The sequence below is a fragment of the Quercus robur genome, chromosome 1 (genome assembly GCF_932294415.1).
Source record: "Quercus robur chromosome 1, dhQueRobu3.1, whole genome shotgun sequence".
NCBI lineage: Eukaryota > Viridiplantae > Streptophyta > Magnoliopsida > Fagales > Fagaceae > Quercus > Quercus robur.
Window position 1 is genome coordinate 6,383,419 of NC_065534.1, and position 25,373 is coordinate 6,408,791.

The 25,373-nt window shown below is 33.1% G+C and overlaps 2 protein-coding genes across 2 annotated transcripts; both read left to right on the forward strand.

The window, feature by feature from the left end:
* The first annotated feature begins 3,884 nt into the window (after positions 1-3,884).
* LOC126694490 (uncharacterized) lies at positions 3,885-10,485 on the forward strand. Its single transcript, XM_050391184.1, has 12 exons — positions 3,885-4,326; positions 4,688-4,890; positions 4,985-5,182; positions 5,642-5,713; positions 6,885-6,980; positions 7,306-7,385; positions 7,494-7,569; positions 7,775-7,985; positions 8,110-8,312; positions 9,150-9,249; positions 9,489-9,578; positions 9,734-10,485. The coding sequence occupies exons 1-12, from the start codon at positions 3,885-3,887 to the stop codon at positions 10,483-10,485; spliced, it is 2,523 nt and encodes an 840-aa protein (XP_050247141.1).
* A 5,236-nt stretch (positions 10,486-15,721) lies between these two features.
* LOC126695234 (uncharacterized) lies at positions 15,722-22,394 on the forward strand. Its single transcript, XM_050392274.1, has 12 exons — positions 15,722-16,163; positions 16,453-16,655; positions 16,750-16,947; positions 17,406-17,477; positions 18,628-18,723; positions 19,051-19,130; positions 19,235-19,310; positions 19,516-19,726; positions 19,849-20,051; positions 20,894-20,993; positions 21,228-21,317; positions 21,473-22,394. The coding sequence occupies exons 1-12, from the start codon at positions 15,722-15,724 to the stop codon at positions 22,222-22,224; spliced, it is 2,523 nt and encodes an 840-aa protein (XP_050248231.1). The 3' UTR covers positions 22,225-22,394.
* Positions 22,395-25,373: the final 2,979 nt, after the last annotated feature.

Here is a 25,373-nt window from a genome sequence, read left to right on the forward strand (position 1 = left end):
ACATAAGAACAATTAAAAACATTCAAACATATTCAAGGGAATTATCATGCTTTAATCTTAAATTCTCATCATGGCAACATAAACAAACAGTTAAGGAAGGGGATTATACCTTCATGCAAGATCCAGATGGTGAAGGAGGGGACTCTTAATGGAGGTCCTAAGGGTGGGGGAAAAGAAGAGCTAGGAGAGGGAGAGTGAGTCTCACTCAATACCTTGAGTCTCAGAAAGACCAAGATATAACAAGACTACTCAACTTCACTAGAACTCAAGAGAAAAGAAGAGAGGGAGATTTTTTGTGTTTTGAAATGAAGGAGATGAGGGGTTTATATAGTAGTGGTAGAGGAAATATGAATGAAATGTCATTTAATGAGGGTTGACAAAGAATCATGAACCTAGACCTCATTTTAGCCTTTGGGGAAATTTGGTGCATTAAATGTGGAGATTGATGAGAGTGAGGAGTAAGCAAAGTTCGGTTTTCCCGTAACTACTGTAACAGCCTATAAAGCCAATTTCGAAAAATCATATCTGACTCAATTCTGATTGGAATTGTCTCATTCTTGTACTCAAATTGAAGCCTCGGATGTCTAGTTTCTGGGAAAATTAACCTCATTCATAGATTCAAAATATTCTAAGAGATATTGATGAAATAGTGAGCAGAGATCATTTGTTAGAAAATGGTTTCAACACAATTAATATTAATAGGTCCCAAATTAGCTCCCAATTAACATTAAATGGCTCCAATCACTCCCATTTCAGACTTAAATGGTTCCAAATTTAATCTAATTAAAAGATAATTGCACAAATTACTCATTGAATAATTAATGTTTAACTATCTAGTTAATTAGATGTGTGCAACCCTACCATATAATGTAATCCTAACCAATCAAATTATGACACATCATTGATCTCAAATTGATTATACTTATAACCAATTGAAATCAATTGTTCATAATCACATATAGTCGGACTCAATTTGTGATGGTGCATCTTAGCCATTAAAACTTAATTTGATGATAACTTTCAATCTAATGGTCCGATTCGGGCTTATGACCAGTTGATTTAATCGTTACAACATCAAGATCATTTTGGTGAAATGAGATTAAGGATCTAATGACCAAAATCAAGATGCATATTTCCAATGTGAAATTACCTTTTTACCCTCCAAGTGAGGTTAAATGCAGGTTGCAAAATAGGGTGTCAACAAAAATAAAAAGCAGAGAAAAATAGGGAGGATAAACAAAAAAGAAAGAAAATAAGAGAGTAGGAGGTGAAGTGTTATATTATGTCTCTCCTGCAATAACATTTTTATGACAGCATCCTCTGTCGTGGACACGTGATCAAGATCTCTGTAAGGGGGACCTGGCTTGTGCACAAGCTGGATTAAGGTGGGTTTCAGTTGAGCTAGTCCCGACTCTCTCACCCCAAAACTATCGAACCATAGTACAACAGAAACAGTCTAGCCCAAAATACAAAAAGGCCCACCCCAATCTTTATTACAAAGTTTTATACCACTTTAAAATATCAAAGAAAGATATAGATGATTTTTTCGGTTAATTTATAATTGAATGAGATATTTTGGTATGGATCTATTTTGGAGTACCATTTTGAACTTAACACTATTTTGGTAATATATATTTCTAACACAACCTAAATATATCTTGGTCTTTATTACAAAGTTTTATACCACTTTAAATTATCAAGTTATAATATCTCATTAAAGAATAAAGATTCCTTTATTTCTGGTTAATATCCCTTTAATGGGAGGGATCTTTTTCCTACGCTTATCTCATCCTTCCATTTGATTGATAAAGTTGAAAGTTGAAACATTCTTAACACAATCATTATATCAGTTATAAGAGTAATATTAATATAGCCAACTTCTTACTGGTTCTCATCTAGACCCACTAATAACATCACTTTTTTATTTATCAATAATCACTTATTACGTTAGTAGTTTGTAGAAAATATTATAAAAAAATTTGTATCTCTAGCATTTTCATTCGTTACATATTAAGAATCTGTTATTTTAGGATAAGATCCCCTCAATTGTTGGGAATCATTTCCTTAGATTTGTCTCATTTTTTTCATTTGGAGGATAAGGTTGGAATATTCTTCCGTGTCTTCTAGTTTTTTTTTTTTTTTTTTTTTTTGGAGAAACAAACAAAATAAGGGAGAGGAAAATGAGTTCCAACATAAAAGCACACCACAACTCCACTCAAAAGTCATAGTAACTTTTAAGGGAGGGTATGAAGAGGAAGAGATTGGACTTCGATTGTTTTGGTAAGAATATGAGCATCACACTCTAAAGATTTGTACTGGAATTAGATTGAGAATATCAAATCAAACATTCAAACTCAAAATTCATATTTTAAGAATGAAATAAAAAATTAAAATTAAAACAAAAGATTAACAAAAACAGTTTAATGTTTGTTTACATATGGGTCAAAATCATCAACAAGATTGAATGAGACGGAATTTAAACCAACCTAAAATATAGAGATAATTCCTACCAGTTAACTAATCAATATGGAATTTCGCGACCGTTCCAACCAAAATAGAATTGATAACAACTTTGTGATAAATCATTTTAAATTTAATTTTCTGAATTAGATAAACTCTTTTATTATTTATATCTTTACTATTAATAACATGATTCTTTGTTTGGTTTTCAACATTTTACGTACTAAAATACCCTCACACAAATTCTTAAACTCTTTAAAATACCTCATATCTTTTAGTTCAATAATTTTAAATTTAAAAACACAATCTAGTTAAAAAAAAGTAATTTACTATTTTTAAAAAAGTTCTTAAAGTTGCATGCTTTCAAAATTTTATCAAAATTCTAAAAATTAGGAAACTGTCTTTATCTCACTTTTAAACATTATTTCACTAAACCTAAAATAATAAAAATAGAAAAGAGTTTTATTACACGCACAAAGCACCTGTAGTGAGTCTAGTATAGATATAGATGCATTGGCTAAAACTTATTACATAGACGACACATGACCACACATTTGTTATGCAACTACATGTGTACTTGCACAAATTTGTTACGCAACTAAAAATGTGGGTTCAAACCACAATTTCAAACTGAAATCATAGTTTGAACACACACTTTCAGTTGCTACACAAATGTGTGCAAGTACACACGTGTGACAGTGTGTAATAAACACTTCCTTGTACATGTACGTGAATAGCAAACGTAATCTAAGCCGAAAAACCTTGCACAAACAAATGCACGTAAAAGTTTGGAAATTCAAAATAATAATAGTAATAATCCTCAAACACGGTTCGATTTTTCATTCTCAGCTCCCACAAATAACTTGGGAAGTTTTGTCTTAAAAAATTTAAAGCTTTTATTTCATTTCAGCATGTGGTTACAATAAAAAGAAAGTTGGGCACGACAAAACTTCACAACATTTTCATGAATTAGTTGGATGTAGATCTAATTTTATTTTGAGATGCTGATTTGATCGTCAAAGAATCATTTAAGAACGAATCCAAAGATTGCTAGTCCAAACTGATCTATCCGAGTATTTTGGTAACAATAGATAACCCTTCATGTTTGTCTACAATTTGACAGGCTCACTTTATCTAACAATAGATAATCTATCGTTGTACACTTGTTTGTTTTAAGTTGTTATGTTTCTAATGTGCGATTTTATTTCGAGTATAAATAGGGCCTAAGTGTGCTTGTGCTTTTCATGACTGTCCAAGCATTTGCTTTTTAGTCTTTTCTTTATCTTAGTCGAACAGTTTTTTCTGTTTTAACCTTTGTTCTTATTCAATCCTTCCAAGTTCGAGGCTTTTGAATAAACATGAAGGGTTTTTTGTTCTTTAAAATGTTTGTCGTTTTTGTTGTCCTTGGTTTATGTCCCTATGTCATGGCTAAGGAGTGCACAAACATTCCTACTGATATATCAAGACCAGAACTAGCATCACTGTCACACACACTTCGATCCCACCTCTTCTCTACTAACAAGCAGCATGAAATGCATTTGACACCAACTGACAATTCGGCTTGGTCAAATTTGGCATCCAACACCGTAGATAAACGGGGTTGGGATATAATGTATCAAAAAATTAAAAATAAAGCTGTGTTTAATGTGTCCAATGACATTCTCCAGGAAGTGTCGTTGCATGCTGTGAAATTGGTTCCAAATTCAATGCATTGGCGAGCACAGCAAACGAATTTGGAGTACCTGTTGATGTTGAATGTGGATAACTTGGTTTGGAGCTTTAGGAAGACGGCCGGTTTGCCAACACCTGGGAAGCCATATGGGGGGTGGGAAGACCCAGATACCGAACTTCGGGGTCATTTTGTAGGTTGGTTTTAATCTTGTTATCATGGCTTTTGCACCATGCATGTTACAGAAGGTCTCATTTGAGTAGAGTTAATTACCCTTTTTTTTTTTTTATCAAAAAAATAAAAAAAATCAGCCATTTTTTTTCTTTAGTGGGTGGAATTTGGCACATTGGTTCACATTATTCTAAAGTTTAAACAAAGTAACTAGGGATATGATCCTAGGTAAGGATGAGTAGCATTAAAAGATCCATGAAGCCGACCCCCCAATCAGAAGGAATTTTAATATCTCTATTTAAGATGCAATTTAAATATCTGACATTTTATCTTTAATGTTACAATGAATAACAAGATTTTTTATTTTTTTATTTTATTATCTTGAAGGGCATTTCTTGAGTGCAACAGCAAAAATGTGGGCTAGCACTCACAATGAAACCATTAGACAGAGAATGACAGCAGTGGTGAATGCTTTATCTGCCTGCCAGGAGAAAATTGGCACCGGATATCTTTCAGCTTTTCCGTCTGAGTTTTTTGATCGTTTTGAAGCTATAAAGCCTGTTTGGGCTCCATATTACACAATTCACAAGGTAGAATCTACTTCTGTTGCTTTACAAGATGGAAATGATATATTTGGCCTCAAAATTGTTGTACAATTAGCTTTCAACTTTTCTACTTTGACAGAACTTGGCAGGCTTACTTGATCAACATACAATTGGTGAAAATGCTCACGCTTTAAAAATGGTGACATGGATGGTTGACTATTTTTACAAACGTGTTCAGAATGTGGTAACAAAGTACAGTATAGAAAGGCACTATACATCACTTAATGAAGAATTTGGTGGCATGAATGATCTCCTTTACAGGTTATATAGCATTACGGTAAGAAAATTCATCTCTGTGTATTAGCTCCTCTAATAAATACTTCAAATTTAAGTACTTGATATTAGTTCTGTACTTGGTTGAGATATGTAGCAAGAGAAATAGAAGATTGTTTTCTACCTGGTAATTATTTCAATTTGCAATTGTTACAGAACTTGTTCTTTGGATTTTTTTTGTATGATGGTACCGAGCAAGAACTGTTGCCTTAAATGAAAATAGCCTCATTTTCATTGTCTAATAGCCACTAAGGATATGAATGAGTAACATTTTGAAATGTTACTATCGTTACATCAGAAGTTTGCCTAATATGACATGAATTGTGGAAAGTGTAGTTTTCTTTGTTTGATTAGATTTCCATTAATGCCTTCCTGGTAGCATGTTGTTTCTGTTGCTTTCATAGTACCTGTGTCATTCTGATCTTTTGGTTCTAATATAAGCCTTTCATTTTATTATGTGCAGAGAGATCCAAGGCATTTGATATTGGCTCATTTATTTGACAAACCCTGCTTTCTAGGACTCCTTGCAGTACAGGTAATCCTTATTTTCTGTTGGCTAAGTATAGTGCATTTTGGCATATAACAAACTTCCAGCAATAAATTGAGACTTTGTTACCTTAGAGAATGCTGTCTCCTCTGGAAATACACAAAATTCTGAAATAGTTATCTTTAGGTTCAAAGTAGAAATGAGTAGCCTTGTCATCAAATGGTACTGTTGCTTCCCCTTTTTGTAGGAGGTTGCAGGATTGATAATTTGTTCATTTATAATAAGCTCTATTGGTTATGTTCCAGATTGCATATGTGTGTGCATTCATGCTTTAATTCCCTTCAAACATGCATGATTCCTATCTTTTTTGCAAAAATTCAAAGCCTTTGAAATTAAATTTCATTATGAAATTATTGAAATTGATAGTAAGACCAACAATGTCTTGTAAAGAACACTATTTATTGAAGTAGGAAGTGATATGTATGACCAATATTTGTAGTGTTACGATTTTAAGGAAGGGAAGATATGAACTGAAATTTTTTGTTTGAAGGTTGTAGTGGGAGCTAAACTCTTCTTGTGTTCTTGTTAATAGAGTATTTATGATGTTCAAAAAAATACAACAACCAAGCCTAATCCCCAAATTTGTTTTGGGTTGGCTATGGATCCTTAACAGAAAAAAGGAGATTCAATTTTATGTAGATCCAGTGTTCCACTAAAAATTAATATGTGAATCTTTGAAGCTGGGTATATTCTGTCTGACCTTGCCTTTATTTCAATTCTACCTCAGTTTAAACAAAATCAAATTGGCCACCCATGGCTGAACTAGTAGAACTAGATCTCTAGATTAGTAATATTCAGTTTACTACTGGCCTATCATTCACTTCACTTCTGGAGCAAAAGAAATCTTTAGTAAATCACATTGGCAGCAATTATTTTGTCCCACTTTTTTGTCTCTTCTAACTTTATGTCGATTCCAAGTAATATTATTTACTATCTCATTTGAAATTGGAATACAAAAGGATGGTGTTAAATATACGGATGAATTACTGAGTACTGCATACATTCTTCTTTTCTCAAAATTACATCACCTATGCTTATACAGTTTAAAGCTGTTCTTCCGAATTTATTCATATTCTAGTTTCTATGTTATTCTATATTCTGACTTTCATACTTTTCTAAGTTGCTATTATTTGACAAAAATTCATTCTTTCACATTTAGGCTGATGACATATCTGGATTTCATGCCAACACACATATCCCAGTTGTTATTGGATCTCAAATGCGGTATGAAGTCACTGGTGATCCACTTTATAAGGTAAACTGAGTCATAAATAATCTGAACTATGGTACTCGACAAAGCCTTATATATTTCTACTGCATATGCTTATGCTGAATCACTATATGCAGTTTTTTACCTCTCCCTTCCCCCTTTTTATTTTGGTTGTTGGTTTGATGCTGCACTCCTGTTCAATTGGCCTTTTCACCTTTCTTGTTGAGACATTTTGATCCTTCACTATTTTGTCTTAGTTTTTGTCACTTTTGAGGCGATACAGTTCTTCTGAGGCTTTACCTTATGCTAAAAATATGGTTATGGATTTTTCTCAAGATTTGTAATGTTCATTCAAAATTATTTGTGCCAGGCAATAGGGACGTACTTCATGGACGTTATTAACTCTTCACACATCTATGCCACAGGGGGGACATCAGAGTCAGAATTCTGGTATTAATATTAGTCAATATATATTGCAATTTATCTCCTGTGAACTAAGCACCATATGCTATAAAGTAAATATGAAACCTCATGTGCATCTTTTTAACATATGAACAGGACTGACCCGAAGCGATTGGCAGATACCCTAAACCCAGAAACTGAAGAATCATGCACAACTTACAACATGTTGAAGGTATATTGTTTAAATTAAAATATAATTCTTTATTAATTGCTCTTTTGAAAGCTGATTTGCAGCTATATAAAAATTTGCACATTTACATCGAAGGTTGGATTCCCTTTGACATTTGTGTATGCATGGCCCTTTTGTTTTTCTGAGATACAATACCCTGGTAAATGTAAATATAATTAGATTAGCAAGCATTGGTGACCTTTTGTAGGTCTCTCGCCACCTGTTTACATGGACCAAAGAAGTGGCATATGCAGATCATTATGAGCGTGCCTTGACAAATGGTGTTCTAAGCATTCAAAGAGGAACAGAACCTGGAGTGATGATTTACATGCTCCCACTAGGTCATGGAGTTTCCAAGGCCGTCTCCTACCATGGATGGGGAACACCGTTTGACTCTATGTGGTGTTGCTATGGCACAGGTATGGATTTGATTGTCAATTTTTAGCTCATATAGATTTTCCTCATATTATTATAGCAGTCTCATGTTATATCTCTTTTAAGTTCCGTTGATTTAATAAGTTTTTCTTCTTTCTGCTTCTGTAGCAACTGAATCATTCTCAAAGCTAGGAGATTCAATATATTTTGAAGAGAAAGTAAAGGGTCCAGTTCTTTACATCATCCAGTACATATCAAGCTCATTTAATTGGGAATCTGGACAAATTTTGCTCAATCAGACAGTTCTTCCTGTTGTTTCCTCGGATCCATACCTTCGAGTGACATTCACATTTTCTTCAGTGAAGGTACTGGTCACAGTTAATTTTTTATACCTAGATACCACGGTTGAAAATATTTTCCTCTTGACATCACTTAGTGAAACAAAGAAAAAGAAAATTGTTAAATATTAAAACTAAAAGATATATCTAGTGATAAGTCTGACTTGAGTGGAAGTAGGACACTAAAAGCTATATATCTAGTGATGGTTCTTTGAAACTTGGACTATTTTCATTGCAAAAACATTGTTCACTTTCCTTTTTAATTATTCTGGTTCAGATTAGTTTCCTGATCAAATTCTTAGTACTTCCAAATTGAACGGACTACTGCTTTTGGAGGATGCTTTCTGGCAAACCAGGCTTTCCATTCATGTTGCATTCTTATTATACCATGTTAAAACTTCCTTCTACAATTCACTATTTTTTTCTTAACATGTGACATTACTTCCATAATATTACCTCTGAAACTCCTCTTGAAATATTTAAAGTGAATGAACTACATGTGACTAGGTCCACATCTTTCCAAACTAATTCAAGTGCACCACACTCTCTTTCTCTTTCTCACACACACGCACGTCCACATGCACACAAGCCACACACGCCACTGCTCAAGCAACACGAGTTGTGAATGCATAGACAAACACTCATCCTTTAATAAAACCCAAAGATCACATATGACGGTACTGGTATTTACAATAAAGGAGAGGATAACAAAGACAACATCTAAGCTAACCATCAGTTGTGTTAAAAAAGTACTTGAACCATCTGATATAGAGCTTAGGGTTAGAATGTGGAGACTGAAAAACATATGCTTTGTTTTCAAAGTACTAATTAAGTGTGAAGGTGACTAATTAATTAAAAAATGAACTGCAGGGGGCAGGCCAATCCTCTACCTTGAACCTGAGGATACCAATTTGGACAAGCAATGCTAAGGCATCAATAAATGCTCAGAGTTTGACTGTACCAGCTCCAGGTGTGGATCGACTCTCTCTCTCTCTCTCTCTCTCTCTCTCTCTCTATGCTACCTTATATTCTAAAGAATGAACCGATCAAAAAGCAAAGAAAGATTTTGGCATATTTCTGCAGTTGCCATTTTATTGTTTAATCTTTTATTTATTATGATGATCAAATCCTCTCCAACTCTATCACGTGTACAAACTGAAGAGTTCCTTGGGGGGTGACCATTTCTTGCTTATTTCATTCATGATGCAGGTAATTTCCTATCGGTCACTAGAAAATGGGGACCCGGTGACAAATTAACACTTCAGCTGCCCATTAATTTGAGAACAGACGATATTAGAGGTATTTTCATTGCGAATAGTCCACTTAAAAAATTTATGCAAATCCTGATCCCAAGCATACCCTTTTTCTTCCTTAACTTTTGTAAGTTTTTCTAAATAGCAACAGAAATATTACAGATGATATTTTACTTACTAATTCTATGCAATAAAATTCAGATGACCGGCCTGAGTATGCTTCTCTTAAGGCCATATTTTATGGCCCCTATCTGCTTGCGGGTCACACCACTAGTGACTGGGACCTCAAAACTGGATTAGCTAAGTCTTTGTCAGACTGGATAACTCCAATCCCTGCTGCCTACAATGCTTATTTGGTTTCACTTTCTCAAGGGTCTGCAAACTCAAGTGTTGTCTTAACCAACTCAATAAAATCACTTACAATGGAAAAAACACCTCCACCTTTCAACACTTCAGCTGCTAGAGCCACTTTCAGATTCATCCTAACTGACTCACCTCCTCCAAAGTTTTTGACACTTCAAGATGCTATCAACAAGTCAGTCATGTTAGAACCATTCGATTATCCAGGAATGGTTGTAGTGACCGAAGGCAAAGACAAAGAATTTCAAGTTGCAGCATCTCCTGTTCGCGGTGGTTCTTCTGTTTTCCGGGTGGTTGCAGGATTGGATGGAAGGCCTGGGACAGTATCATTGGAGTCAGAAGGCTACAAGGGTTGCTTTGTGCATAATAGTGGTGAGAAATACGGTACAGGTACAATCTTGAGGCTCGGCTGCAAGTCACGCTCATCAGGTGCCAATTTTAATCAGGCTGCTAGCTTTGTAATGAAAAAGGGACTAAGTGAGTATCATCCTGTCAGCTTTGTGGCAAAAGGGGCAACGAGGAATTTTCTTCTGCAACCATTAATGAGCTTCAAGGATGAATTTTATAATGTCTATTTTAACATTCAAGCTTAACTAGTTTGGTGGGAGTGTGGGAGGTCCTTTACAATATGTACCCTTGCCTCCTTGCTATTGTTGCTACCTTTTCAAGTTCGACAAGTTACGTGTACTGTGTTGGACCTGTAAAATTTTGTAACACGAATAAAGAGAAATAATATGTCAACTTCAAATGATCATTTTTGTGATCATATAGTATTAAATGCGTGGATAAAGATCAAAATCAAGAATGAAAGTAACTTTGATGCGTTTGGTGTACAGATTAACTTGACTTGTGATAGTGAATAAATTAAGGTAAATATCATGCAGGCACATCTCAATGCTTTGGAGAGAATGCATGCTCTCTCTATAGCGTGGTCATCTCTTAAAAGCACGTTAAAATTTATTATTAAATTATTAAATTCAAAAATTTTTAAGTTTTTGAGATAATTGATAATTTATCATGATATCATAGTAAATTGTCTATTTTTTTAATTAAATATTTGCTCTATTTCCTATTTAAAATTTTAATAATTCTACATGTTTGCCCTACTTATTAAAGGTTAAATGAATAAATTCATCATTTCTTAATAGCTAAAAAATTTGGGACAATATTTAATTTATCAAAACTGAGTATCTTTCCTTGTTTGTCTCTTTTATCTATCACCAATTCTTTGTTCTCCAATAGTTAGCTTATTTGAAAGTGATATTGCATCAATCACAACTTACCATCTCAATAAACTATGTCATGAATTGGCTCATTATTTTCATTTGGGCATTGATTTCCACAAAAGTTTAAAAAATTTTGTAGTTGTACTCTAGTTATATAATGTATAATAAACCCTGTTTAAAATACTAATATTACTATTTTCGTGTGTGTTCTAATAAGTATTACTGTTTACACACCAAAAAAAAAAAAAAAGTTCAAAAATTTTTATTTTTATTCTTTCTCTCATTTTGCCCACCAATAAAAATATTTGTAAATGATATCATTGAATGAGTGATCAATGATAAGTAGTATATATATAGAGAGTACACAGTAGTACAATACAATGGTACAATTGCAAAACAATAGTATAAGATAGTACCATAAATGTATGTATAATAATGATGGTACAATGGATCCAAGAGTGGGTTTGGGCCTAGTACTTAATAATTTGAGTCACAAGTGAACAACAATGTAACTCCTCGGGCAGAAAGACACTTCTTTCATATGCCAGTTGCATACCCACGCAATGCGTGACAATAAATAATAATTTTGTACTGTAATATAATATATAATTTTTTCGCTAAAATGTTTTGACGATAATTTTTTTCCTTAAAAATTAAACAATTTCTATTCGGTCTAATTAGGTCTACTTCGGTCCATTTGGTCCCCCATCAATTCATTTTAGATTAATTTGGCTTTAAATTGATTCTTTTTGTAGTTTTTTTTAAGTTTAGCTCAAAAATTCATTTTTTTTTCCTTAATTTTTAAGTTGAAAAGTATGAAATTTTATTATATTTGCTCTAAAATCTTTAGTTTTAAGTTAAAAAATACAAAGAAAAATACTAAAATAGATATTAGAATTTAGAAATATGAGCCCTAAAATGCAATAAAAATGATAAATATTCAAAAGTCTTATTCGGTCCACAGTGGTTCTATTCGGTCCATTCTATCCTCTTTGGTCCTATTCTATCCTATTTAGTCCATTTTGTCCACAAAATTTCTATTCGGTCCATTCGGTCTTATTTAGTCTACTTCGGTCCAATTTAGTCCATTCAGTCTATATTGGCCTTATTCAGTCCACATTGCTCCAATTCTGTCCACTTCTATCCTATTCGGTCCATTCTATCCACTTTTGGTTCTATTCAGTCCATTCTGTTTACTTTGGTACTATTTGGTCCTATTCGGTCAAAATTGGTCCTATTTGGTCCATTCTATCTACTTTGATCCACTTTAGTCCTATTCAGTCCATTCAGTCCATTTTGTCCACTTTGGTTCTATTTGATCCATTCCAGCACAGTGGTGATGGTGGTTAGGCAACCAGCAAACTAGTGGATGGCCAGGGAAGGACACCCACAACAAGCCAAAAGCAATTGAGGAAGAACAGTAAACAACAACGGGGGGAGAACGAGGAAGAATAGCAGGAAACATAGATAGAAAATAGAAATAGAAAGCAGAGAAAAACATAGAGGATAAAAAAATAAATAAATAAGAGAGTAGGAAGTGAAGTGAGAAAAACTAAAGTGTGATAAGGCATGCACCAATAGACTACTCTCTTTTCTCCCTTTTAATAGCCTACGCTCTAGCAAGTTAAAGGATTCGAGATTAAGCCACTTAGGTCAATTCTTCCAAAGTGGGCAATTTCCATGATAGGATTTCCTTGTGACGTTGCCCACATTAGAGATTGGTTCCCTTCTTGGACTTAAATCTGCTAAGGAACCAAGTTTAGTAGAGTAATCCCCTTCCCCTCTCTTATCAATTGGTTAAGCATTAACATTTTTTTTTGTTGCTAACTTATTTCTGCCATACTCATATTATCGTGTTTTTCCTGTTGCAAAGTTGTTTAAATATTATCTTTGGGCGATAGCAAGCATTTTAGTTAGAATGCCTCTTTTTATTACCATGTTATATTATGTCCCTCTAGCCATAACATTTTTATGACAGCATCCCCTGCCGTGGACACATGATCAAGATCTCTGTAAGGGGGTTCTAGCTTGTGCCCAAGCTAGCTTAAGGTGGGTTTCAGTTGTGCAATCCCGACTCTCTCACCCCAGAACTATCGGACCACAGTACAGCAGGAACAGTCAAGCCCAGAATACAAAAAGGCCCACCACAATCTTTATTACAAAGTTTTATACCACTTTAAATTATCAAAGAAAGCTATAGATGATTATTTCAGTTAATTTATATTAGAATGAGATATTTTGGTATGGATCTATTTTGGAGTACCATTTTGAACTTAACACTATTTTGGTAATATATATTTCTAAAACAACCTAAATATATCTAGGTCATTATTACAAAGTTTTATACCACTTTAAATTATCAATTCAAAATCAAATAATACACGTTGTTAATATCATCATTTCATCAGTTATAATATCTCATTAAAGAATAAAGATTCCTTTATTTCAAGTTAAGATCCCTTTAATGGGAGGGATCCTTTTCCTACGCTTATCTAATCCTTCCATTTGATTGATAAAGTTGAAAGTTGAAACATTCTTCTTAACACAATCATTACATCGGTTATAAGAGTAATGCTAATGTAGCCAACTTATTACTAGTTCTCATCCAGGCCCACCAATAACATCACTTTTTTATTTACCAACAATCACTTACTACGTCAACAGTTTGTAGAAAATTTTATAAAAAAGTTTGTATCTCTAGCATTTTCATTCATTACATATTAAGAATCCATTATTTTAAGATAAGATCCCCTCAATGGTTGGGGATCATTTCCCTAGATTTGTCTCATTTTTTTCATTCGGTGGATAAGGTTGAAATAATGTTTTTTTTTTTTTTTTTTTTTAAGAAACAAACAAACACACACAAGGGAGAGAGAAAAGGTTTCCAACATAAAAACACACCATAACTCCACTCAAAAGCCATGGTAACTTTTAAGGGAGGGTATGAAGAGGAAGAGATTGGACTTTGATTGTTTTAGTAAAAATATGAGCATCACACTCTAAAGATTTGTACTGGAATAAGATTGAGAATATCAAATCAAACATTCAAACTCAAAATTCATATTTTAAGAAGGAAATAAAAAATAAAAATAAAAACAAAAGACTAACAAAAACAGTTTAATGTTTGTTTACATATGGGTCAAAATCATCAACAAGATTGAATGAGACGGAATTTAAACCAACGTAAAATATAGGGATAATTCCTACTAGTTAACTGATCAATATGGAATTTCGCGACCGTTCCAACCAAAACAGAATTGATAACAACTTTGTGATAAATCATTTTAATTTTAATTTTCTGAATTAGATAAACCATTTTATTATCTCTATCTATACTATTAATAACATAATTCTTTGTTTGGTTTTCAACATTTTACGTGCTAAAATACCCTCACACAAATTCTTAAACTCTTTAAAATACCTCATATCTTTTAGTTCAATAATTTTAAATTTGCAAACACAATCTGGTTAAAAGAGTAATTTAATATTTTTAAAAGAGTTCTTAAAGTTACAGGCTTTCAAAATTTTATCAAAATCCTAAAAATTAGGAAATTGTCTTTATCTCACTTTTAAACATTATTTAACTGAACCTAAAATAATAAAAATAGAAAAAAGTTTTATTGCACGCACAAAGCACCTATAACAAGTCTAGCTAGTATAGATACAGATGCATTGGCTAAAACTTATTACATACATGACACGTGAGCACACATTTGTTATGCAACTACATGTGTACTTGCAGAAATTTGTTATGCAACTAAAAATGTGGGTTCAAACCACAATTTCAAACTGAAATCATTGTTTGAACCCACAATTTCAGTTGCTACACAAATGTGTGCAAGTACACACGTGTGACGTGAGTAATAAACACTTCCTTGTACATGTACGTGAATAGCAAACGTAATCTAAGCCCAAAATCCTTGCAGAAACAAATGCACCTAAAAGTTTGGAAATTCAAAATAATAATAATAATAATCCTCAAACACGGTTCGATTTTTCATTCTCAGCTCTCACAAATAACTTGGGAAGTTTGTCTTAAAAAATTTAAAGCTTTTTTTTCTTTTGTCTTAAAGCTTTTTTTTCATTTCAGCATGTGGTTACAATAAAAAGAAAGTTGGGCACGACAAAACTTCACAACATTTTCATGAATTAGTTGGATGTAAATCTAATTTTATTTTGAGATGCTGATTTGGTCGTCGAAGAATCATTTAAGAACGAATCCAAAGATTGCTAGTCCAAACTGATCTATCCGAGTATTTGGGTAACAATAGATAACCCTTCATGTTTGTCTACAATTTGACAGGCTCACTTTATCTAACAATAGATAATCTATCGTTGTACACATGTTTTTTTAAGTTGTTATGTTTCTAATGTGGGATTTTATTTCGAGTATAAATAGGGCCTAAGTGTGCCTGTGCTTTTCATGACTGTCCAAGCATTTGCTTTTTAGTCTTTTCTTTATCTTAGTCGAACGGTTTTTTCTGTTTTAACCTTTGTTCTTATTCAATCCTTCCAAGTTCGAGGTTTTTGAATAAACATGAAGGGTTTTTTGTTCTTTAAAATGTTTGTCGTTTTTGTTGTCCTTGGTTTATGTCCCTATGTCATGGCTAAGGAGTGCACAAACATTCCTACTGATATATCAAGACCAGAACTAGCATCACTGTCACACACACTTCGATCCCACCTCTTCTCTACTAACAAGCAGCATGAAATGCATTTGACACCAACTGACAATTCGGCTTGGTCAAATTTGGCATCCAACACCGTAGATAAACGGGGTTGGGATATAATGTATCAAAAAATTAAAAATAAAGCTGTGTTTAATGTGTCCAATGACATTCTCCAGGAAGTGTCGTTGCATGCTGTGAGATTGGCTCCAAATTCAATGCATTGGCAAGCACAGCAAACGAATTTGGAGTACCTGTTGATGTTGAATGTGGATAACTTGGTTTGGAGCTTTAGGAAGACGGCCGGTTTGCCAACACCTGGGAAGCCATATGGGGGGTGGGAAGACCCAAGTGAAGAACTTCGGGGTCATTTTGTAGGTTGGTTTTAATCTTGTTATCAAAAAAAAAAAAAAATTAGCCATTTTTTTTCTTTAGTGGGTGGAATTTGGCACATTGGTTCACATTATTCTAAAGTTTAAAGAAAGTAACTAGGGATATGATCCAAGGTAAGGATGAGTAGCATAAAAAGATCCATGAAGCCGAACCCCCAATCAGAAGGAATTTTAATATCTCTATTTAAGATGCAATTTAAATATCTGACATTTTATCTTTAATGTTTACAATGAATAACAAGATTTTTTTTTTTTTTTTTTTTTAAATCTTGAAGGGCATTTCTTGAGTGCAACAGCAAAAATGTGGGCTAGCACTCACAATGAAACCATTAGACAGAGAATGACAGCAGTGGTGAATGCTTTATCTGCCTGCCAGGAGAAAATTGGCACCGGATATCTTTCAGCTTTTCCGTCTGAGTTTTTTGATCGTTTTGAAGCTATAAAGCCTGTTTGGGCTCCATATTACACAATTCACAAGGTAGAATCTACTTCTGTTGCTTTACAAGATGGAAATGATATATTTGGCCTCAAAATTGTTGTACAATTAGCTTTCAACTTTTCTACTTTGACAGATCTTGGCAGGCCTACTTGATCAACATACATTTGGTGAAAATGCTCAAGCTTTAAAAATGGTGACATGGATGGTTGACTATTTTTACAAACGTGTTCAGAATGTGGTAACAAAATACAGTATAGAAAGGCACTATACATCACTTAATGAAGAATTTGGTGGCATGAATGATCTCCTTTACAGGTTATATACCATTACGGTAAGTAAATTCATCTCTGTGTATTAGCTCCTCTAATAAATACTTCAAATTTAAGTACTTGATATTAGTTCTGTATTTGGTTGAGATATGTAGCAAGAGAAATAGAAGATTGTTTTCTACCTGGTAATTATTTCAATTTGCAATTGTTACAGAACTTGTTCTTTGGATTTTTTTGTGTGAGGGTACCGAGCAAGAACTGTTGCCTTAAATGAAAATAGCCTCATTTTCATTATCTAATAGCCACTAAGGATATGAATGAGTAACATTTTGAAATGTTACCATCGTTACATCAGAAGTTTGCCTAATATGACATGAATTGTGGAAAGTGTAGTTTTCTTTGTTTGATTAGATTTCCATTAATGTCTTCCTGGTAGCATGTTGTTTCTTTTGCTTTCATGGTACCAGTGTCATTCTGATCTTTTGGTTCTAATATAAGCCTTTCATTTTATTATGTGCAGAGAGATCCAAGGCATTTGATATTGGCTCATTTATTTGACAAACCCTGCTTTCTAGGACTCCTTGCAGTACAGGTAATCCTTATTTTCTGTTGGCTAAGTATAGTGCATTTTGGCATATAACAAACTTCCAGCAGTAAATTGAGACTTTGTTACCTTAGAGAATGCTGTCTCCTCTGGAAATACACAAAATTCTGAAATAGTTATCTTTAGGTTCAAAGTAGAAATGAGTGGCCTTGTCATCTAATGGTACTGTTGCTTCAACTTTTTGTAGGAGGTTGCAGGATTGATATTTTGTTCTTTTATAATAAGCTCTATTGGTTATGTTCCAGATTGCATATGTGTGTGCATTCACGCTTTAATTCCCTTCAAACATACATGATTCCATTTGAGGATCCATTGAATTCCTATCTTTCTTGCAAAAATTCAAAGCCTTTAAAAATAAATATCATTATGAACATATTGAAATTGATAGTAAGACTAACAATGTTTTGTAAAGAACACTATTTATTGAAGTAGGAAGTAATATATCTGACCAATATTTTAAGTGTTACGATTTTAAGGAAGGGAAGATGTGAACTGAAATTTTTTGTTTGAAGGTTGTAATGGGAGCTAAACTCTTCTTGTATTCTTGTTAATAGAGTATTTATGATGTTCAAAAAAAATACAACTACCTAGCTTTATTCCCAAATTTGTTTTGGGTTGGCTATGGATCCTTAACAGAAAAAAGGAGATTCAATTTTATGTTGATCCAGTGTTCCAATATGTGAATCTTTGAAGCTGGGTATATTCTGTCTGTCCTTGCCTTTATTTCAATTCTAGATTAGTAATATTCAGTTTACTACTGGCCTATCATTCACTTCACTTCTGGAGCAAAAGAAATCTTTAATAAATCACATTGGCAGCAATTATTTTGTCCCACTTTTTTGTCTCTAACTTTTTGTTGATTCTAAGTAATATTATTTACTATCTGATTTGAAATTAAAATACAAAAGGATGGTGTTAAATGTACGGATGAATTACTGAGTACTGCATACATTCTTCTTTTCACAGAATACCATACAGATTTTATGCTTCTCTCAAAATTACACCACCTATGCTTATACAGTTTAAAGCTGTTCTTCTGAATTTATTCATATTCTAGTTTCTATGTTATTCCATATTCAGACTTCCACACTTTTCTAAGTTGCTATTATTTGACAAAAATTCATTCTTTCACATTTAGGCTGATGACATATCTGGATTTCATGCCAACACACATATCCCAGTTGTTATTGGATCTCAAATGCGGTATGAAGTCACTGGTGATCCACTTTATAAGGTAACCTGAGTTATAAATAATCTGAACTATGGTACTTGACAAAGCCTTATATATTTCTACTGCATATGCTTATGCTGAATCACTATATGCACTTTTTTACCTCTCCCTTCCCCCTTTTAATTTTGGTTGTTGGTTTGATGCTGCACTCCTGTTCAATTGGTCTTTTCACCTTTCTTGTTGAGACATTTTGATCCTTCACTATTTTGTCATAGTTTTTGTCACCTTAGAGGCGATACAGTTCTTCAGAGGCTTTACCTTATGCTAAAAATATGGTTATGAATTTTTCTCAAAAGATTTGTAATGTTCATTCAAAATTTTTTGTGCCAGGCAATAGGGACGTACTTCATGGACGTTGTTAACTCTTCACACATCTATGCCACAGGGGGGACATCAGAGTCAGAATTCTGGTATTAATATTAGTCAATATTGCAATTTATCTCTGGTGAACTAAGCACCATATGCTATAAAGTAAATATGAAACCTCATGTGCATCTTTTTAACATATGAACAGGACTGACCCGAAGCGATTGGCAGATACCCTAGACACTGAAACTGAAGAATCATGCACAACTTATAACATGTTGAAGGTATATTGTTTAAATTAAAATAGAATTCTTTATTAATTGCTCTTTTGAAAGCTGATTTGCAGCTATATAAAAATTTACACATTTACATCGAAGGTTGGATTCCCTTTGACATTTGTGTATGCATGGCCCTTTTGTTTTTCTGAGATACACTACCCTGGTAAATGTAAATATAATTAGATTAGCATGCATTGGTGACCTTTTGTAGGTCTCTCGCCACCTGTTTACATGGACCAAAGAAGTGGCATATGCAGATCATTATGAGCGCGCCTTGATAAATGGTGTTCTAAGCATCCAAAGAGGGACAGAACCTGGAGTGATGATTTACATGATCCCACTAGGTCATGGAGCTTCCAAGGCCGTCTCCTACCATGGATGGGGAACACCGTTTGACTCTATGTGGTGTTGCTATGGCACAGGTATGGATTTGATTGTCAATTTTTAACTCATAGATTTTCCTCATATTATTATAGCAATCTCATGTTATATCTCTTTTAAGTTCCATTGATCTAATAAGTTTTTCTTCTTTCTGCTTCTGTAGCAACTGAATCATTCTCAAAGCTAGGAGATTCAATATATTTTGAAGACAAAGTAAAGGGTCCAGCTCTTTACATCATCCAGTACATATCAAGCTCATTTAATTGGGAATCTGGACAAATTTTGCTCAATCAGACAGTTCTTCCTGTTGTTTCCTCAGATCCATACCTTCGAGTGACATTCACATTTTCTTCAGTGAAGGTACTGGTCACAGTTAATTTTTTATACCTAGATACCACTGTTGAAAATATTTTCCTCTTGACAACACTTAGTGAAACAAAGAAAAAGAAAATTGTTAAATATCAAAACTAAAAGATATATCTAGTGATAAATCTGACTTGAGTGGAAGTAGGACACTAAAAGCTATATATCTAGTGATGGTTCTTTGAAACTTGGACTATTTTCATTGCAAAAACACTGTTCACTTTCCTTTTTAATTTTTCTGGTTCAGATTAGTTTCCTGATCAAATTCTTAGTACTTCCAAATTGAACGGACTACTGCTTTTGGAGGATGCTTTCTGGCAAACCAGGCTTTCCATTCATGTTGCATTCTTGTTATACCATGTTAAAACTTCCTTCTTCAATTCACTATTTTTTTCATAACATGTGACATTACTTCCATAATATTACCTATGAAACTCCTCTTGAAAGATTTAAAGTGAAAGAACTACATGTGACTAGGTCCACAACTTTCCAAACTAATTCAAGTGCACCACACTCTCTTTCTCTCTCTCTCACACACGCACGTCCACATGCACACAAGCCACACACGCCACTGCTCAAGCAACACGAGTTTTGAATGCATAGACAAACACTCATCCTTTAATAAATCCCAAAGATCACATATGATGGTACTGGTATTTACAATAAAGGAGAGCATAACAAAGACAACATCTAAGCTGACCATCAGTTATGTTGTGTTAAAAAAGTACTTGAACCATCTGATATAGAGCTTAGGGTTAGAATGTGGAGACTGAAAAACATATGCTTTGTTTTCAAAGTACTAATTAAGTGTGAAGGTGACTGATTAATTAAAAAATGAACTGCAGGGGGCAGGCCAATCCTCTACCTTGAACTTGAGGATACCAATTTGGACAAGTAATGCTAATGCATCAATAAATGCTCAGAGTTTGACTGTACCAGCTCCAGGTGTGGATCAACTCTCTCTCTCTCTCTCTCTCTCTCTCTCTCTCTCTCTTATTTTCTAAATAATGAACAGATCAAAAAGCAAAGAAAGGTCTTGGCATATTTCTACAGTCGCCATTTTATTGTTTAATATTTTATTTATTATGATGATCAAATCCTTTCCAACTCTATCATGTGTACAAACTGTAGAGTTCCTTGGGGGGTGACCATTTCTTGCTTATTTCATTCATGATGCAGGTAATTTCCTATCGGTCACTAGAAAATGGGGACCCGGTGACAAATTAACACTTCAGCTGCCCATTAATTTGAGAACAGACGATATTAGAGGTATTTTCATTGCGAATAGTCCACTTAAACAATTTATGCAAATCCTGATTCCAAGCATACCATTTTTCTTCCTTAACTTTTGTAAATTTTTCTGAATAGCAACAGAAATATTACAGATGATATATTGCTTACTAATTCTATCTAATAAAATTCAGATGACCGGCCTGAGTATGCTTCTCTTAAGGCCATACTTTATGGCCCTTATCTGCTTGCGGGTCACACCACTAGTGACTGGGACATCAAAACTGGATCAGCTAAGTCTTTGTCAGACTGGATAACTCCAATCCCTGCTGCCTACAATGCTTATTTGGTTTCACTTTCTCAAGGGTCTGCAAACTCAAGTGTTGTCTTAACCAACTCAATAAAATCACTTACAATGGAAAAAACACCTCCACCTTTCAACACTTCTGCTGCTAGAGCCACTTTCAGACTCATCCTAACTGACTCACCTCCTCCAAAGTTTTTGACACTTCAAGATGCTATCAACAAGTCAGTCATGTTAGAACCATTCGATTATCCAGGAATGGTTGTGGCGACCAAAGGCAAAGATAAACAAGTTCAAGTTGCAGCCTCTCCTGTTCGCGGTGGTTCCTCTGTTTTCCGGGTGGTTGCAGGATTGGATGGAAGGCCTGGGACAGTATCATTGGAGTCAGAAGGCTACAAGGGTTGCTTTGTGCATAATAGTGGTGAGAAATACCGTACAGGTACAATCATGAGGCTCGGCTGCAAGTCAGGCTCATCAGGTGCCAATTTTAATCAGGCTGCTAGCTTTGTAATGGAAAAGGGACTAAGTGAGTATCATCCTGTCAGCTTTGTGGCAAAAGGGGCTCAGAGGAATTTTCTTCTGCAACCATTAATGAGCTTCAAGGATGAATTTTATAATGTCTATTTTAACATTCAAGCTTAACTAGTTTGGTGTGAGAGTGGGAGGTCCTTTACAATATGTACCCTTGCCTCCTTGCTATTTTGCTACTTTTTCAAGTTCAACAAGTTACGTGTACTGTTGGACCTGTAAAATTATGTAACACGAATGAAGAGAAATAATATGTCAACTTCAAATGATCATTTTTGTGATCATATAGTTTTAAATGTGTGGATAAAGATCAAAATCAAGAATGAAAATAACTTTGATGCGTTTGGTATACAGATTAACTTGACTTGTGATTGTGAATAAATTCAGGTAAATATCATGCAGGCTTATCTCAATGTTTATCTACAGGGGAGAAAACAAAATTATGGAAGAACTGAAATAATAGAACTCTGGCTTTAGATTGTTGATCTTTACTTTGTCTGGTTCTGTATGAGACTTAAGAGAGAATGCATGCGCTCTCTATAGTCTGATCATCTCTTATAAGCACGTTAAAATTTATTATTAAATGATTAAATTCACTATTTTTTATATTATTGAGATAATTGATAATTTATCATGATATCATAGTAAATGGTCTATTTTTTTTAATTAGATATTTGCTCTATTTCCTATTTAATAATTCTATGTGTTTGCCCTACTTATTAAAGGTTAAATGAATAAATTCATCATTTCTTAATAACTAAAAAATTTGGGACAATAGTTAATTTATCAAAACTGAGTATCTTTCCGTTTTTTTTTTTTTTTAAACACACACGAGAGGAGAGGGGAGAAGGTCTTAAAAAAACTGACAGTGATGTATATCCAATTATTTCCTTGTTTGTCTCTTTTATCTATCACCAATTCTTTGTTCTCCAATTTATTACTGAATTATTATAAATTTACAATTATAGCAACAAACATTCTCCAATATGTGTAGTGGCAAATAACTTATTACAATCTTTGTTGTAATTACTAAATTAGCATATTGTTGTTCTTGCACAATAAAACTAGTTTTAGTAGTTGATTCATTTGAAAGTAGTATTACATCAATCACAACTTATCATCTCAATAAACTATGTCATTGACTCATTATTTTCATTAGGGCATTGATTTCCACACAAGCTTAAAAATTGTTATTTTATTCTTTCTCATTTAGCCCACCACTAAAAATATTTGTAAACCATATCAATGAATGAGTGATCAATGATAAATATTATATATAGAGTATACGATACTACAATACAATATTACATCAATCACAACTTATTATCTCAATAAACTATGTCATTGACTCATTATTTTCATTAGGGCATTGATTTCCACACAAGCTTTAAAATTGTTATTTTATTCTTTCTCATTTAGCCCACCACTCAAAATATTTGTAAACCATATCAATGAATGAGTGATCGATGATAAATACTATATTTAGAGTACACAATACTACAATACAATAGTACAATTGCAATATAATAGTATAAGATAGTACAATAAATGTATGTATAATAATGATGGTACAATGGATCCAAGAGTGGGCTTGGGCCTGGCACTCAATAATTTGCATCACAAGTAAACAACAATGCAACTCCTCAGGCCGAAGACACTTCATCTATATATTTCTAAAAGCTAAAACGTAGCATTTATTGTTGCTACGCTCCAGTTAAGCCACATTAGCATCCATATCATTATCTTTTTCTCTCTTTTTTTTCAATTTTTCTATAATTGTTTTTAACATTTATTTTTTTAATATTTACACTTCCCCAACCTTTCTCCCTCTCTTATCTTTTCTTCTCCCTACTACTTCTCCAACTTTTCTCCCTTCCTTACCTTTTCATTTCCCCACTACCCTCTAAATTAATATCACAATTCCTCTTTTCCTTCATCTTCCTTTATTTTTGTCTTTTCTTATTCACACATTCTTACTATAAATTTGTCGCTATCTCTTTCATTCTATGCATAGTTTTCCCTCACAACAAAAAGATTCTCTCTCTCTCAAACTTTTGGTGATTTTTTTATTTTTCTTGCATATCTGCTTTAGGCTGATAATTGTTTATATTCTTTAAAACTTTACTTTGGGTTAATGCGATTTAGTTTTGTTTTTTAATTTTTTTTTGTTCTTTTTTTTTTTAGGAAACAGTGATACTTATTACTTATTAGAACACACGAACACGAAATTAATATCACTCTTCCTCTTTCCATTCATCTTCCTTTATTTTTGTCTTTTCTTATTCACAATTTCTTACTATAAATTTGTCACTATCTCTTTCATTCTATGCATAATTTTCCCTCACAACAAAAAGGTTCTCTCTCTCTCTCTCTCTCTCTCTCTCTCTCTCTCTCTCTCTCTAATTTTTGGTAATTTTTTTATTTTTCTTGCATATCTGCTTTAGGTTGATAATTTTTTATATTCTTTAAAACTTTACTTTGGGTTAATGCGATTTAGTTTTGTTTTTTTTTTTTTTTTTTTTGGTTTTTTTTTTAGGAAACAATGATACTTATTAGAACACACTAACATGAAAGTAGTATTTTTTTTAATATGGTATATAAAAATATAATATTATTCTATTACATAGCATGATTTGGATAATTTGGTATCTATTGTAAATTGATATTTCTTCTATTACATAGCATGTTTTTTTAAAGTGCTCAATTTAGATGTTAAACTATGAGACTTTACTAATTTTTGTTTATTCTTTAATCCTTTGTGGTGGACAAAGTACTCTTAATAGTTGTATTAGAAGTACACTATAATGCCATTTATTTAGAGAAAAGTAAAGGTTAACCAAACGAAAATAATCGGATGGGTGACAAATTTTAGTTATTACAATTTTATTTTTATTATTATTATTATTTTATGACAATGCATATATAGAATTTTAATTCTTAGATTTTGCTAATAATTGTTTATCTGATAATATGTTTTGGGGTGGATGAAATTACAACAAATTGTTTTCCTAATTGGTCAAATTAATCATTGTTAAGTTTTATTAATTTTCTAAGTTACATTTTTCGGTGTTTTGGATTGTAGATAGAAAAAATGAGATTTGAGAAAGTTTGTTTAAAACTAAAAAATAATTTCCAAATTTTATATTCTTTTTAATGATTCAAAAAATGTTATAAATAAATTTTATTAAATAATGAATATTTTCTTTAACTTGTCTTTTGAATTTCTGAGAAAAAATTGTATTATTTTCATTTTGATACGACAA